This window comes from Scophthalmus maximus, chromosome 12 (assembly GCF_022379125.1).
Source record: "Scophthalmus maximus strain ysfricsl-2021 chromosome 12, ASM2237912v1, whole genome shotgun sequence".
Taxonomy (NCBI): Eukaryota; Metazoa; Chordata; class Actinopteri; order Pleuronectiformes; family Scophthalmidae; genus Scophthalmus; species Scophthalmus maximus.
Window position 1 is genome coordinate 10,896,511 of NC_061526.1, and position 17,767 is coordinate 10,914,277.

General features: G+C 41.2%; 1 protein-coding gene across 2 annotated transcripts in view; it reads left to right on the forward strand.

The window, feature by feature from the left end:
* The window catches only part of LOC118292176 (chemokine-like protein TAFA-2), a 52,801-nt gene extending 38,808 nt beyond the window's left edge, over positions 1-13,993 (forward strand). The window contains exons 3-7 of one of the 2 annotated variants that reach the window (XR_004786849.1): positions 3,168-3,323; positions 7,050-7,174; positions 7,779-7,835; positions 8,234-8,397; positions 12,624-13,993. Coding sequence is in view for 1 of the 2 variants with exons in the window: in XM_035620902.1 (XP_035476795.1) it covers positions 3,168-3,323; positions 7,050-7,174; positions 7,779-7,808 (311 nt within the window). In the remaining variant the exon portion in view is untranslated. The remainder of the gene's footprint in view (positions 1-3,167; positions 3,324-7,049; positions 7,175-7,778; positions 7,836-8,233; positions 8,398-12,623) is intronic. The other variant, XM_035620902.1, reaches the window with a different exon arrangement.
* The last annotated feature ends 3,774 nt before the right edge of the window (positions 13,994-17,767 follow it).

Sequence of the window (17,767 nt, forward strand, 5' to 3'; positions counted from 1 at the left end):
TTCAGAGAATTTCTGATTGGGATCGGATCCCATGTTACCATGGCCAAGACCTATTGTTGATAAAGTTTCCCTGCAAATTTATCTTAAACCTTTTTTAATTTTTTTTTTAAGATGACTTTTTTGGTCTTTTTCCACCTTTAATTCTGTCGGAAAGGTCGGATTTGAACCCTGGACCTCTCCGTCGAAGTATGTGTGCCTGCTCTATCCACTGAGCCACCCTTGCCACTGTCTTACACTTTTTGATTAATCTTGCGAACAACAAACTAAAAAATCACAGACGGAGGTAGTAAGACTGCTGTAGAGCAAGTGGAGGAGGATCATTTATGAAAGAGAAGAGTCCAAGATGTCCCTCATCCATTCTCAGAATGCTGCCAGATTTCACATCAAATCTTTAATCTTTACAAGATCGTATTATTGACTATGTTATGATGCAGTACAATAGTGTCTTTTGTTGGAAAGACGATTGAAGATTGACTCACTGGATATGGGTTTCGAAAGCTAACATGTCTGATGCAAACAGTGTGTGCGACTTTTCAAACACAATCCGTTGAGGAACGTAGCCCAAACAGAGCCAACAGACCTTTCCACTCTGACAAACCTGTGTTGAGGAGATTCTTGGGATTAGTGCCAACGCAAGGAACCCGTCTACTCACATATGAAATCTGATCATTTAAGCAAAGACGTAAGAGTGTCTAAGGGATGTGGTTTATAACTGGGCGCATTGAATTGCAATTCCCCCTTTTCCTTTTTACTCTTTAACTTTACACTCAAGTCAAAACAGAACTGTGGTATTATTAGTGTTAGTGTTTGGATTAGAGAATTAAAACTACATTTGGTGTTGGTCCTGGTTACATGGATATACCCAGTGAAGGTCTTAGTTTTAATGTGAAAAGACACTTGGCTGCCGGCCTGTTAATTTGAATTAAAAGTATGGTAAATGCCCCGCACACTTTTTTGTTACATGACCTTCATGTAATTTTCCGCCTTTTGATAGTGACAGAAACATTTGGATAGAAAGAAAAGTACTACATGTGACAAGGGTCCTTGGCTAGAACCAAACCAGGGGTGTTTACAGTTACTGTAAATGACATGCCTCTTAACCACTAGGCCACCAGGACATCCCTGCATCCTGTAATTCAAATTCCATGGCATCATACTTGTCTTATAAAACTTTGAAATACTCTGATGTGGAAAACAGAGCCGCCGCCGCCGCAGCAGCCTGTCGAGAACCGAGGGGATCCTCTGTGTCACAGTGGCAGCGCAGCGTGATTAAAGCCAGACTGTGGGTTTGCAGGACGCACTGCTTCCTGAGTGAAATGCATTTCTCTGTGTCTGCTGGCAGGGGAAGCTGACTCGGCAAGTAGAACTCCGAATCCAGTCACAAACGCCGCTGCCTCTCAGTGTGAGGCACGTCCTTTATAGAGATACTGGCAGCACTTCTCTTGCAAAACATATGAAGCAGCTCAGCTTGACACATGTTTGTCTTTCATACCTATCCTTTGTTTTGGCTAGGCCTTTTGGGCGACTACAGCATTATATTTGATGTATGAGGACGGGCAGGGGGTGGCGGGACTGTTGGAGCAAACATGCCCTCAACTGTTGAGCATATAGTCAAAATAGAATTTCTCTATGCGCTGACCACAGGGCTAACACCCATGAAATGTAGCATTATAGTATAATATAACACATCTCTTAAGGTGTTGTGCGGTCCGCAGAAATTTTGGGGGGTTTTCAATTTACAGAGCCAGGGCTTTTCCCTGCACACAGGACCATCAGCTAGTCAACCGTGAGGAAATATCAGCTGAATTTAACAAAAAGTGTATTGGATTAAAATTGCTCGCAGAATCTCCTCTCAAAACCAACACAGGTGAGACCCAGAGTAACAGCTGATGGTCAGATTTATTATTCTGTCTCAGCAGAGTTACCCATTCTCTTACTGTTAGTCTCGGCAGTTGCTTGTTTTAGCAGCTGGAAACCGTTGCCACCCACTGTATAATTGACTGGGTTTAGCTGAGCTGCTCCAGGACGGAGCCTTTTCACAGTCATTTCAACTGTATTGTTTACCTCGGCGGCAGCGAGTATCTCTGCAGAAGGACAACTCGTGAAAATGTCACATGCAATTAAGAGAGAATGCAGCTCAGGCTCTAAATAATTCAGACATTGGAGCGTGATCTGGAAATCACTTCCAAATACTGCAGCGCTGCACTTTCACCTTCACATATCAGAATTTTATTTTAGAGCTTTGGCTCGTTGTGGAAGATTTGGAAGGGTATCTATTCCAACTACTTCATTTTTACAGTGATAAGGACAAAAATAATGTCCTTGATGACACTAATCCCCCATTATCCCATTAAGGTCTTAGAGGGACTATGACCCTGATGACGTCATCAAGGTCATCTCAATGAAAGTTATATTTACATTCAATGTTATTTTATCACAACGCATTGTGTGTAACCCTGAAGTCTCACAAACATGTGGAATACATTACTTTTACCATGAAATGTTTGCTTTTACAGGTGCACCAGCCAAGGATGAGTCAGGGCAAGGCATTATGGGAATCGTAGGTTGCAATCTTGTTCAAGCTCGACTCAGACTATTGAAGATGTTTTTTAACCAGTCAGGGTTGAACAAAAATAGATTGGATGCATTGTGGGAAAGGTAGGATCCGGCATCTTTTGAGCTTGATTCACACTAGAGACTAAATGTCAGGATATCTCTGCCTGTGCTGCTTCTAATTGAACCTTCCCCTTTTAAATCGGTCTATTTTGTGTCCCCCAACTTTATGGAAGCAGAAAATCAAATCACTGGAATTAAATACCCCCTTTTATTTCTAACATGAAAATACCCATATTTAAATACAACGAAGACCAGTGTTCAGCCTAGAAAATGTTAAGCCACTCGTACAAATGATACTTTAAAAAGAATAAATGCACAAAAAGACAGAAAAGTTGAACCCACTGATGAAAGGAACCCTGGGTAGTCTGGTTTCCCTGGTAATTTTCCTCATTATTGCGACAGATGAGAGGGGTAGAGCGAAGCAGGCGATAGAGACCCAAGGGAGGAATTCTTATGGGACTCAATCCAAGGCCAGTAGAGTGGGTGGGGAGATGAAGCCAATAACTGCTGCATCACTGATGATCGTTCCATTTTCCCTGTCATTTCTCCAGCAGCGCACCAGGTCCGAACAGGCACCTGCGAGGTGGTGGCGCTGCATCGCTGCTGCAACAAGAACAAAATCGAGGAGCGGTCGCAAACTGTGAAGTGCTCCTGCTTTCCCGGTCAGGTGGCCGGCACCACCAGGGCCGCTCCATCGTGTGTAGATGGTACGTTCCAGCAGCTGAATATTTCATGGGCTTTCCTCTTTTTCTTCCTGAGACTCCTTTCCACAAATCTTGAGCATTAGTTTTGCTGAGATCATCATATAAGTCTTCCAGCACACCCACTTAAGTCATATTTCTAAGACGTGCTGTCAGGAGATATAACCCATAATAAGAGCACAGTTTGTTGTTTAATCAGATTATAACTGCATGGAAAAGATACAGTTACATAAATAAAATAATTACTTATTTTAGTTTGGATTTCACATTACAAATCGTTACTGGAAGACAAGATTTTATTATTGGTATTATAGATACAAAGATCTTTGTATGCAATATGAGGAAGAGACAGGTATAACTGCTTATCATGATGGCATTTCAAATTAAAATTGATGAATTTAAATATATATATAAATTTACTTCAAAACTCCATGTGTGTGCTTTTAATTATTTTCTCAATAAATTGTTTGGTCTTTTGAATGTCAAAAGGATTACAATGTTCTCCGCTCACCAGGCTTAAAGGCTCTGCGAGGTGCTGGATACGCAATCAAAAAATTCAAGCGAAGAAGAACGTCCAGTCACTAGCGTCTGCATAGTCCAATTATTTACATTCACACACTCTCGGTCATAGAACAAGAAGCTCTAGGTATACATGCTTTCAAAAGGGGAGTAGGCCAAGCTGAAAATAATTTTTTTAATGGCCTATGAATGAACGTGAAGCTGTCCACAGAAGTCTCATAGCATACTAATGGGTCTGACTCCCTACGTGGCCGAAGTGGCTGCTTCACTTTGGTCTGAGCAGCACATGATTCTGGCTGAACTCCGGACACCATCATGTTTGACCTATTCCTTTACATTTTACTATTGACATTTCCTGCAAATTAGAGCTGTGAGCCATTGGCCTCCGTTGAAAGCTCCACGGGTGATCTCAGAAAAAAGATGATCAGCACTTAACCTTTTAATTATTCTTTCTTCTCCAACCCAGGGATTTACCTTTGCCTCAACTTTGTGAGAGACAACGTCCTCCTTTACATGAGGATAGGTGAACCTCCAGACATCAGAGCGACTTTGAATAGATTTGAATGTATAATTCAGAGAAATGACGCCAGAAAATATCTGCCAATTTTACTAAAATTAAACTTATGGTGACTTTTTCAGATGCACATTTACGTTGATGCGGATGAGGCAAAACTTTGTGATACATGTTAAGAAAACTTCAAGGGCTCTCAACTCACTTGTTATGCTCCCAGTTCTAGCGCAGGGAAACTGCAGATCACATCTCATAGCTACTTCATCATGAGGGGAAAAACTGTTTGTCAGCCAAGCCTCTGTTTTCCTATAGATAGAGTAGTGCTTTCCAGCTAACTTGTCCCATTCTCCTCCTGCACTCAACACTGGAGCAGCATTAAATCCATCTGGACTGTAGCTGCAGTAGTTCACGGGTAAAGTCCAGTGGATGGATTGATGACTGCAGCGCACTTGTGCACTCAACAGTGGTGGATGAAAGATTCAGGTTCTGCGTTAAAAACAGTATTTCAATTTGTTTACAGTGTTATGATCAAAATGCAATGCAAATATTAAAAAGTTGAAAGTTATTTAAGCCCCAGTGTGTAATTTTCTGGTGGCATCTGGTAGTAGAGTTGCAAACCGAGACCAACTGAGCAACCAACAGGGGACACCTTATGGTGGTGCAACGCTGATTCCATTTCCAGTTTTTGGCAGCGCTGAAAATTCAATTTCTTTGAATAAATTCTTCTTACGCACTGTAAAAGTCCTCTTGGTGAGTATTAGACAAATATAATTTGATTCATTTTTTCTGATGCATTAATTCGTAAGTAGCATTTTATTGTTCGAGCCTGTTGAGGTGGAGCTTATTTGGATTTACTTTACATATGGTTACTTAGTTAAATCTGTAAAAAGAAAGCATACTCTTTTAACTGATCAGAGTTTTGAATGTGTGCAATCTAAAAGATAATTGTTAAACATGGTGGAGCAATAAGTACTATTTCCCACTTCCTTTTAGTGTAGTTGAAGTGTAAAATACATACATAAAATAGTTCTAGTTCTCAAGCACAAAACTGTACAAGTACCACGATGGTTAAATAAGCATTTCAGTAAATGTGCTTATAGCTGCATTGCTCCACTGGTGCTCAATCTTCACACTATTGCAATGAACTCTGTTTGCTGTTGTTTAACAAAGCACCAACTATACCACCCACTGTGCGACGCACAAAAAGAAACACACATCTTTTGTGTGATATAATAAATAAATCATTAGATTTTTTGAAACTTGAAACTATTTGTATCAGCATAACAAAATAATCCGCCTTCAGTATGGCAAATAAAGCTCTCGTTGATGACTAAACTGGCATGTGAAATTGCAGGAGTGCTCCTTTAACGGCTGAATTACAATCTGCTGTACTTTTTTCTCAGCCAGATAATGTTACACTCCTGCCAGAACGATATGCTTCGTCCATATTCCAAAGACACTCCGCCCTCATGTTCATACTGTGATCGTCAATACTAACACATGAATGTAATCAACGCGTTTTAATGTTTGATTAAAAGATGAATGCCTTGATTTTTTCAAGGTTTATATGATTACAAAACAGATAACAGCTCAGCTCGGACGTACCAGACGTTTTCAGCCTTCATGTTTCTAAAGCGTCATTAACTGTTAAGTGAAATGTAGCACTGAATGTATGTTTGGTCATCAATACTCCCATTTCATTTCTCTAGAAACTTTTGTGGCTTTTTAATAGCTGCCGTTCCACAACCACCATCTGCTTGCAGTTGACCTGATGCAGTTTTTACACCACGCTGCTGCTATAAACATAGCTGTGTGATACAAATTGATTCGCTCATATCATAAAGTATCCATTCTGTGCAATTTACTCCAGTGAAGCTCCGGTGTAATGTGTGGATTATAATAACCGTTCTCTTCATTAGGAAGGGCTCTAATGGTGTTGGAGGGGTGTGTGGAATGTAGATAATGACCTCTGTAATATCCCACATTTAAATGATGTCTTGTACAATGGAGTAGCAGAAGCGTAATGCTCTCTTTTATGGACGCGACTGAGGAGGTGTTCTCACTGTAGCTGGAGGTTTTCCCCTCACATGGTTGTTGTCACCTACACTGTTGTACACCCTTCCATCCTGGAACACATGGATGTGTTTAACACAACTTGTCGTGATGGCACTTATAAAACCACTACGTGTGTTTGAGGAGATGCCTCACTTCAAGCTCACAAGATCATGGAGATGTTGAAGACAAATTATAGAAATAACATAAAAGTTCAAAGTGGTGCATGGAGCAGAGATAATTTTGGCCTTTGATTTTTGATTTGGTCTTTTGATAAAAGTGGCAACAGCAGCTAGAATGCCAGCAGGCCAGCCCGGTAGCATTAACCAAAAGATGAGCTCACGTAAATATTAGATATAAACAGTAGGGAACGTCTGAGGGAGGAATTACAAAGTTGATGCACTCACTCCTGAAAAATGGTTGACTACAAATAGTGCCAGCAATACACCCACAGCCCGTAAAAGAATGATGACAAAACAATGATGAGTTATCCATTTGTTCATCAGTCACATTATCATTTCGTTTTTATTCGTTGAAAACTATTGCAATACGCGTCATTATTTCATAAAATGAACGCCGGCATACAATGTCAGACAATGTGACAGACAATATGAGAAAAGATATTTCTGACCTCCATGTGGCTTTGCTAGCTTCGATTGTGGAGCAGAAGTGGTGGTGCCAGATGCATCCGTGCCTCGATGGGGAGGAATGCAAGGTTCTTCCTGATCTGAAGGGCTGGAGCTGTGCCACGGGGAACAAGATCAAAACTACCAAGGTAAGTTCAAGAAACAAACCCGTCACTCTAATGGTATTGTATTCAAACCTGTTGAATCTGACCTGAAGCACTACAACTCTTCAAAGTCACGTCTTTTGTTACAGTCATCTGTCTTGCCTTTACCTACAAACAGCTAATGTTTGCAGTCGGTGCTTGGATCCCCGAGGGGCCCGTAATCAATGGGCTTAGCACTTTCAGGCCACTTTGAGCACCAAAACTGGCCAATTACTCACTCCAATTACATGCTTTTAACATTGTAACACGATGCCCATATCCTTCACTGTGTTATGACGACCCGCGGACTTCAGTTCTGCCTCTCTCCATGTACTTAATTATTTAAACTGCCCGCACCACACCTGCCTGGAGCCGGGAGCCTGGAGCCAGGAGCCTGGGGCTATTGATTCAGGGACTTGTCGGGACCTCAAAATGATTTATATATAATTCCTTCTTTCTTTTAGCAGTCAAGGCCTGTTACAAGCATGAATGTTGAATGATGTCTGGAAATTGATTTTTGGTAATTATCAGGTCTTAGTAAGACCTTGAAGTATAAAGGCTTAAGGTATCTTGTGTTTTTTTTTGTCTTGCGACATGGATGACTGGAAAGATTTCTGCGGACAAAGACCAGCTTTGGTAATGACAGATGCTCCATAGCGGAGTCCAGGTAACTAAACTGTTTTTATTATTATTTTTTTAATATATATTTGTTGGTTTTATTCATTCATTGTGAACCTAACTTAAAATTGAAAAATAGAGAAATTACCAGAAATTTGTTTTTCATTACTATTACTTAATTTGTACACAGATAATATTTGCATATCATTTAGTGTATGGAGTTGCTTCCAATTTTCATTAAACCACACAAGTCAAGTGGTATTATTAAAACATTTCCCAGCAGTGTACCTCCACCAGAGATGGAGGTAAGTGTGAGTAGAGGTGTACGATCCAAAGAGACAACAACATCCTGTTCAAAGCTGCAGCGTTCCCCAGCCGATTCCTCTTGTGCACCTCTGAACTCAGCCAGAAAAAACAAGTTTCTTAAGTTTTCATGTCTTTCTGCAGGCTGCCTGAAGCAGAAGGGCAGGTCAGGGTTTCTTTCTTCAACGCTGCTGAGATTTTGGGAAAAGAGAACAACATAAACCTGGAACCTCCAGCTATACTGACCTCTGTCGCTCCGTATCAAAAATTCATTCAAACAGACTGGAAACACCCTGCAAATTCAAACTGTAAGCAATGTTGGCTACTACAAAGCCCGGGGCACAGCGGGGAATATGCTTTTTTACGCAAATCTCCGAGTGATACGCAGTGTGTGGCATACAAGCTGAGCTTCTGCATTCACTTTTTTTCCTACATTTGCAGCCCCCAAACGGCAGCGAGACGTAACATTTTCAATGGTGTCTTTTTGGATTTGTTAAACACAAACATCCCACAGTTGAATGTGATGTAAATAGACTGCACACAACGTGGAGTGTGTGACGCTTCACATCAGAGGGTTGAGAGATCTAATGTTAGTAAGTGCAGAGAGTACAGCTGTTCACGAAAGTTGTTAGTGCTCCTCTTCTTGGGTTCCTGCTCATCCTGCACCTACCAGACTCACAATTCAGTTTGAGCAGAAGGACGTCTTTAGTATCTTAGTTTGAGGGGAAAGATAACATAGCTCAGGAACGTTTGCGTTTTGCTTAGAAAGTGGCGCATTGACTGGTGCAGGTTTTATCTAATCTTCCAGATCACTCTGATGGAATAGGTTGAGACAAAAATGAGACGATCCCAGGGAAAATTTGTGCTTTCAAATCATTCATTTCTGTCTGTGTTTCTGACCCGGGGACAGCGCTGTCTCTGCCACAGTGACTGGCCCCACCGGGAGCTGCCACAAGCTGACATTTTGAAAGTCTACACCAATAAAAGAAAACTGAGGCTGCAATACAAGGAAATTTCACCTTTTCACTGTTGTAGATTAAATCCATTTTTCATGAACTCACTTCAGATGTTTGGGCCTGTGTTCAATTTGTTTTTGTCAAAACGGAATCAAGAATTGCATTTGCTTGTTGAACCAAGTCCTTCATTTCGTAACGTTTCATCATTCGCAAAACTCAAATATCTTTTTTACCCTGCGACGCCGGGGCTAAAAATTATTACATTGCGTTTAACTAATCAAAAGGATTGTAGAAAGGGACCAAAAAAAAGAGAGACGTGAGATCTGTTGAGCTAAACAAGTTATTTGGCTTAGTCAAGTTGTGTCATGCCACAGAATTCCAGGGAAGTGAATCCTTCAAACTTTCAGAACTCAAAAACCAAAAAAAGTTTGGACTCCATTATAAACGGTGTGCCTGACAAATAAATACTGATTACCTCCTTCTATCTTTCCTTCTCTTTATGGTAGTCTGCTAAATATATGCTACCAGCAACATGAATGCAGAGCAACTTCTCTTCTATGTATTTCCCTCACCATCAGTCATTAAAGTTTGGATTTGTGCTGATAATTCCCACGTTCGCTCTCACAGTAAAACTTAATTTGGGAAGAGGTGAATTAGCCTTTTTTTTGGTGATTTTACAGGCAGATTATCAAAAAATTTAAAATTTGCCTGGAGCAGTTTTTAAATGGCCGTTCTGTGAAAATCCAACACTTAGTAGTTACAACACAAAACATATTGCTGAGAAGGACACTGCGGTGTGGGCCAATTACACAGCTGAATTGCATAAACACGAGCCTGTGCGCCTGCTTTGTTAAATCTTTCAGCCAACCTTACATCAGGCACTAAATCGAAATGAATCCTTTGCCAGTTAAATTAGCACTTGTCAGCCACCAATTAAACCGATGTAACACCCACGGAAGACTTAGTTTTCCTGTCAGTATTTTTAGCATTGTTTCAGACAGTCACTGAAAGACCATTAACAACCTTCAATCTCAAAGTGAGACACAGTGCAGATTAGGGATCGACCAATACCGATTTTTTAGGGCCGATGCCGCTACCGATTTTTTTTCATCAGCCTTAGCCGATGACTGATACGGACTGCCGATTTTCTTGAGCCGATATTTGGAGCCGATACTACATTTGCTCGCTCAATTTAATAGTTAAATAGAATTAAATTCAGCGGGTTGTCTCATCTGATCTGAGGTCGTAGTCAAAGTGGGGTTATGGCCAAGGCCAAGGCCGTGGCTCGCCTCCCTGGGTAGAGGGAGACAAGGCTCACGTCGCGCTGGAGCATCTCAGGAGTTCCCACCGCACCGCACCGCACCGGGACCCGCGAACGGGATCCCCTGCGCAGAGACTAAAAAAGTCCACCGGCAGCCGCCCCCGAATCTGTGTGGGGCCCGACGGGGGGCAGCTAGCTGCGTTCTTCATCGACGCACGAGCCGAATGATCCACCACTAAGAGTTGTCATTGTTTTTGTTTTTTTTGGTTTGGCTTTCCCGGCCAGCAATTTCCACGAGGCAAAGGGTTTGGAGAAAAACTAGAAAGAAAAAAACCCACCGGGCGCTCCGTCCACCGCGACGGACCGCGCCGGCTGGAGCCAGCGAGAAGTCGGAGGAGGAGCGGCAGCGGCAGAGCGGGGTGGGAGACATTGAATCCCCCTCCTGCTCTCCGGAGGAGAAGGGAGAGTTGGGTGCCCTCCAAAAAATAACTATCGGCCAACATAGCAGCCGCGCATCGGCCGATGCCGATACACGTAAAAAACGCAAACATTGTCCGATATATCGGTCGATCACTCGTGCAGATCCATCTGTGAAGACACTCAATCTCTCACACGCCGCTCCGCTCATTGTCATTTCAGTGTGGAATTATTCTCAAATTAGTACCACATTAATCACAGCGACAGCTCAGAAAGTACAGTAAATGACTCCGCAAAAGGGAAGAATTCACTGCAGGCGGTTCGGTGACCAGCACAATGCTGCGACAACCTGATTTCGTGGAGACTCTTTACCCTGTACTTGATATGATTATGTAGGTTTTTCCTGTCAAGTGATGGCCTGATGGCTTTTGGATTGTTTTTGCTTTTCTGCATAATTGAGAGCCGCACTGCTGCTCCGCCAGTGTTCAGTGTCAAATGACCCATTCGTGAATTAATCTAACCAGGCTGTCGGAGCTGTCTTTCACCTATCAAAAGGTTGCTATCCATAATGGAGCCTTACAAGTTCGGTGCCAGCTTCCCCTCAGTCCGTCAAAACCTACACGGCTGCTGACAGACAGTTGGAATCGATAGCGGACGTCGTTATGGAGGTTGTTATGTTCCTCGAGAGCCTTTTCCAGAATGTACTTTTAGAGGAGCAGAGGAGCTGCCAGTCAGCCACTGAGCCTCATGACAGGCAATTTAATCTCAAGGAGACCGGAGGTCTTCAGAGTGTCTGACAGCATCACACTAGGAGAGAGAAAGCCTCAGTGTGGAGCACAGAGCCAAACTCCACCAGCCTTTATCCTGAATACAGTCAAACATTCTAACCAATAGATCAATAAGCGGATAGTTCTGGCCAAAATAAGCTTTTTATTAGGTCCTGGAATGATACTGAAGCTGATACTCCCACAGGTGGTTTGCAAAACGTGACCTTTACACACGGCTGTTGCCTTGTCAAACCTAGTTTGACCTGTGTAGAAGGTGTGAAGATGCGCATTGCTGGCCCTTGTTAATAATTTGATGATGTTGCTGTCAAATACGAACAAGATCTTGACAAGGTTTAACCAAATTGCTTTTTGACATTTTTCATTTAGTTAAAATCATTTGGAATTTGTTAAATTTCTGTTTTTTCATGAAAACTGAGGATTAACCTGAAGGTAACTATAATCAATAGTTTAATATTAACAATGGATAAAATTATTATATGTGAAAGGGCTCACTCGTATCATCCAATTTTACAGTCTCCCTTAACATCCATGAAACATATTAGAATTTATAAGTGCATTGTTGTGGTTTTATGGCCCACAAAGGCATTTTCTTGGTTGATTGTCACCTCTCTTATTAGTTTTAAGTTTAATTTTTAAAAAAGGGGGTGACTATTGGCCTAACATTAGTCAGGTGACCAAACGCCTCGTCAGGAAAGAATGTTACTCTGTATCTGTTGGATATGTAAATGGACAACTGTATGTTAAATTCATAACATGATGTCAGTGTTATGTTTATGGCTCCTTTCCTCAAAGTGACCTAAACAAATTACACCTTTAGTTCCGTCTTTTTCCTCACGTAAGTTAACTGCCAGAATGAAAAGGAGGTATCAGTGTTGAGAAATGCATCTGATTTTATAGTTTACATCTTTTTCATGTCAATCTGACTCTTTGACGCCTTGGATCTTCTGTCGATAACGTTTTTTTAAATTAGTTTTATTCTTTTTCATGTGTGTTAAACGAATCAGATAGATTTTTTTGTCAAGTGTTTCATATGAGGTAAATGTCCCAAAGAGTGGAATTGACATGCTGTCGTAGCTTTGATTTCATTTTAACACGAATCTCTTCTCTCACAGGTAAATCAACCGCTCTGATGATCTCGGATCATCGGAGGTCAAGAGAATAATGCAGAGGACCTTTGTGTAAATAAAGACGCTTTCTTTCTTCTGGACTGCTATTAATATTTGGGAAAAACTCTGAATGCTTCTTCTTGAACTCTGTGGACATGAACAAGAGAAGTAGATCCTATTTAAAGTACTGATCATTCAACACTTCTATTCGAAGGAATCCATATGATTAGCCTTACCGGACAACAGGATTCATGCTCTGACATTGTACTGCTTGGAGTGGAATACAATGGTGAACTTTGCCTAAATGTTAATTTGTAGAGTGTCATGTTCTTTATAGGGGATTTTGCATCACAAGGTGACCTGGGTGGACAGCAGGTCAGTATGCTGAATGCATCGCAAATCTTCAAACAAATTGTGATTTTTCATTGCTGACAAACTGTTGTTTCTGAGGTTGAAATGCAGAAAAAATGTGGCTGGGCAGCAGATATTCAGGGTGATTCTCAAAGAAAAACACAGCAACCACATTAGTTAATACACCATACATACTTTAAGGACTGCTCAAGTACACTAGTGCTGTAAATCTGTCGACTGAAGTCCCTCAAATTAAGCACTTTTCTTTAGTTTTTATGCCAGTCTGCGTGCAGTGTACTTCTGAGGACATTTCAGTCTCCAGAAGTAGCTGAGTCAGAGTCATTGCTCCTCACTTTTGTGCTGCTCACCAGGGGTAAAATCATTCTCTTGAGTTCAAGATGTCCTGTCAGCTTGGCGAAGAACTCTGTGACGGGTACAGAACACAGACCCAGGGTGAGTCTGACGGAACGACTTAATACAATGTAGTCTCTTGCTTTCGTTTGGTATCTAGTATCAGCAAAAAAAAATTGTCACACTTTTCTGTTCTGTCGTTAGCATTTAGGAGGGATAACTTGGCTCATCTAATATGTCGCTATCTGCATCTATATGAAAAATAGCCCTGTTAAGGAGAATTAATTGTTGAGTATTCATGTTGAACAGCTGATTTCCGCTGACAAAAAATTCACAGTTGGGTACAGCCCCTAAGCCGCTAAGACCTACCAGCTGTTAACAGACAGGAAGTCGGATCCAGTCATGGTTTATGGTTCCTCTGAAAATCACTCTGTTGTTTATGCCAGATTTTGTGTTTTTGTATTACAGCTCTTGAGTTCAGATTCTAGACGACAAGAGTGTAAATGAAAACACAAAATCTGGCAGCCAGGTTGATGACAATGTTCCCAAAACCTTTTTTCAACTACTTACTCGATGAATGATTTTGCTGATCACCTTGAAGTAGGTATCACTAACACTTCTTTTGTCTGTGTAAGTGATGACATCAGTAATAAACTATGGTTGTGTAACCAAAATCTTTTGTCTTTTTAATTGTTTTAAGTACTCACAGTCAATATATGTACAGATTGCCCCAAATGTGCTGGAAGTAGGATTAATAAGCAGCTCCTGTGATATCAGTGGGGCTGACAGTCGTGCTCAAAAAAATTTGCTTAAAGATCCATTTTAACATATTTCATTAATTTACGTCTTTTAAGCACATTAACATATACAAGGGGATTTGCCAAATATCAATCATTATATATCCAATGGAAAAAAAATGTATTTATATATTTATGTCTTTAAACAGACGAATGGCAATTAGGATATTTGGAGACTTATTAAAATCAAACCAGGTCAGTTCACCTTAATAACATGTCCCATGTTAACACCATGTCCCGAATATCATATGAAAAAGAGCACAAGGCTCAAAATACTAAATACCAGGATACTAATGCATATGTTTTCAAATAGTTTTCTGCATATGAATCAATATCTATATTGTATCATCTCAAAAAATGATGGGGGAATACTGTTATCTATAGTGTGTCTCCAAGTTATCAGGCACACCTGTATATTAATCTAATCCGATACAATAGCCCTGCAATAATTTCTACTATTATTTTGGTTTTAGTTTGTTGATACGTTGTCAGAGAGGTGTTGATTCAGCTGGTGGCTGTGGAAATACTTGTCAGTGGCAGTGTTGCCAGGACTGAAAAAGATTTCTAATATGATGATGGAGAAAATATTGGAAACTCATTTCACCATCAATACCAACGATGAACATGAAACAGTGTCATCAAAGCCTGAATATGAAAGCCTTGATAGAATACTGTCCGGCTGTTGCATATAGATGTAGCTATGCCTGTACCAAAGGGCAGGTCACACCTGACATGTCTTACAGTATATGAAAATACAATTGCAGCTGGTATAGCTTAGTGGGTTACCCCGCCGACCTTGGTACAGAGGGTCGGGATTCGATTCCAGGTGACCCCAGTGTGGGCCCTTAGGCAAGGCCCTTAATGCTATAGTACCTGCCTCGCAGGTAAAAAGCGTCAGCAAAATTAGTTAGTAGTTATTGTAATGTAAATTCTATTACATATATAAAAATGGTGCAGCCACTTCGCTAATGAGAGAACTCATCCATCCAACTTTCAGAACCAGACAGCTGCGGTAAAAATATTTGGGGCGTTTGATGCCTCAATTTGAATTCAGTGAAGTTCAATCTGCTGATGTGCCATCATTTCAAACTCCCCAGTAACATCAAGGGCTCTCGACAAACGCGCCACCTCAGAGGGGGATGCTGGAGTTGTCAAATCAGCAGCTAAAGTTGGTCTTCAGCACGTCCAAAAAAAAGCTTGTCTCGACTCCTGTCGTCACAGTGGGTGACATCACACGGTTGTGAGAAGTGAAGCATTTTAATTTCAAACAGCAGGTGGAATGGTCAATTTATTTTGAAATGCTTTGTAGTTTGTTAAATTGTGTCAGTGATGGAGGTTTTTTTTCCCCTTACCTTCCACCATCTGTTATTACTTTGACCCATCCAGAGTCCAGTATCTGTTTCTCTTTAAAAAATGAAACAATCCTGTGGATGAGGACTTTTTTTTTTCCCCTGCTTCTCCTTCGAGGGTAATTGGTGCAACCAACTCCTCCTGAAACAGTTCCAGGATTACGAGTCGATGTTTCATCACAGAAATGCAGTCGCTGCATTTTGTCAACAGTTTTCTAAAAAAGGAAAAAAAACAGCAGGTTCTTTCACATGCAGCAAACATCCAAGTTAGATTGTTCACTTAAAGCTGCTATGATGTATATTTTACATCAACAAGATCAAGGGTCACTGTAAAACTGAAAGATGCAACCACGGGCGTAGAACGGGGGGGGGCAGACTACCCAGGGCCCAAGGAAAGCCTGGAATCACAGTATTTTTCGTGTTTTCTAAGTAATTAGTGTCATAACATAAATTTAAAAATGGCTAAATACATTGGCCCACAGAGACTGTTTATGTAAAGGGCCCAGAATTTTGGCGCAACTCTTTGTGACGAACTTTGTCTAAACCCCAAATGCGAAGCGCATTTTGCGGAAGATGAGATTACATACAAAGTAAACGCTAAGACACAAATGGACGGGAATTTCGCATCACTTACGGCTGGGCAACGAGAATGGCGGAACGCGGAAATTTGCATCATTCACTTGCTCCCTAGAGTTGAAACATTTGAACTCGAGCAAAAAGATTCTCGTGACGCAATGTAGCGAAAGCCAATTAGCGTTGGGATCCTCCGGACGTCACTGGTGTCCGCATCATGAGAATGGGTGGATATTCGTGGGTTCTGTTTACTCATGTTACTCGCATGAGTGAATGCAAATGATCCTGCGACCAAACTCACAACATGAACATTTATTTCCTGTTTAGTGTGAACTCAGCATTAGACAACATTAGAAAATATCAACCGCTACAAGAATGCATTACCAAGTCTGGAAAATATTTAGCTTTTTCCTTTTTTTCCCTCACCTGGCATTTAAGCAGTAACCTTAGCGACCGACTGTACAGTTATTATTTAATCATCACAATGTTTTTCATACTATTATATACACTAAGCTGCTCTTTCGGTTAAGAGCCAAGTTGAGAGTATGATATCTTGATGTATGATTAGAGATGAATATCTTTACAGCCATTCTGCTGATTTCAAGTCCTGTGCCCACACAGAAATGTAGATAAGTACTTGGTTTGGCAGACATCCTCACCTACACATTTCTAAATATTACACATAATAGTCTAGTAGTCTACATGGGAGATTCCTAAATATTTTTTTGCAGAGGACCCAAGTGAGAAATTAGCTTTCATTGCTCCGGGAAAGAGTCTTATTAAAATATTTCATATCCTTGTCATAAAGGGACCCACCAGCAACAAGCTTGTGAGTCAATCTAGATCTCAACCCACAGTTTAGGAAGCGGTGAAGCCAGATTACTGTTGAGGATTTCCCCGGCCTTTTTCTGTTTTGTTGTTGTTGCAATGCTGACACTGCTCTTTAAAAAAACAACACAAAAAAACAACAACAACCTTCTCTTTTGGGAAATTACATGAAATCACAACAGAGGTGATGGTGTAATCAAGGGTTATTTTCAGCTGCAGACGCTTGACAGACAGGAGTAATATCCTCTTTTTCAGATTCTATCATTTCTCCTCTGTCTCCTCAGTTTTTTTTTTTTTAAAGGACTTGGTTTTTCATTTCGGAACGCACCCTCGACGCTTGTTGTAGACACTGCTCATCTCTGCCTGTCATCCATAGTTACACCGAATGACTGTGTTTCCCACCCCGCTATTCTTTTCCAGACATCCAGTGTGTGACATGTGTTGCAGCGGGAACACTAGGCGACCGTTGCCTAAAGCGTCTCTCACATGTTCTGTGGCGGGAGGGAGGGAGCGCTTCCCTCAAACACCAACATAAGTCGTCTCTACCGAAGGCATCCTGTGGCTGAATGATTAACATCCACCGTGAATCAAAAGTTTGTGACACCACTGGCCTTGGCGTGTCAGAACGCATTTCCAGGGTCAATGCCAGACTCTCAGGTTGGTGTCGGAGGAGTTGGGGCGGAGGGTCCGGAGGAGGGGGGAGTTGAAAACAGAACACGCTTTCAAAGCTTTGATTTCTTTCAAGAGACTTAAATTAAGCAAAGGCAGGCAAGGCTCTCGCTCTCTCTCTTTTTTTGCTGCAGTCATTACAAGAGCACATCAAAGGAATCTCCTCCTCACACCATATGCTGTATAGTTTCATAATCTAATGAGGGTTTTGTAATTACACAGTCTGCCAGGG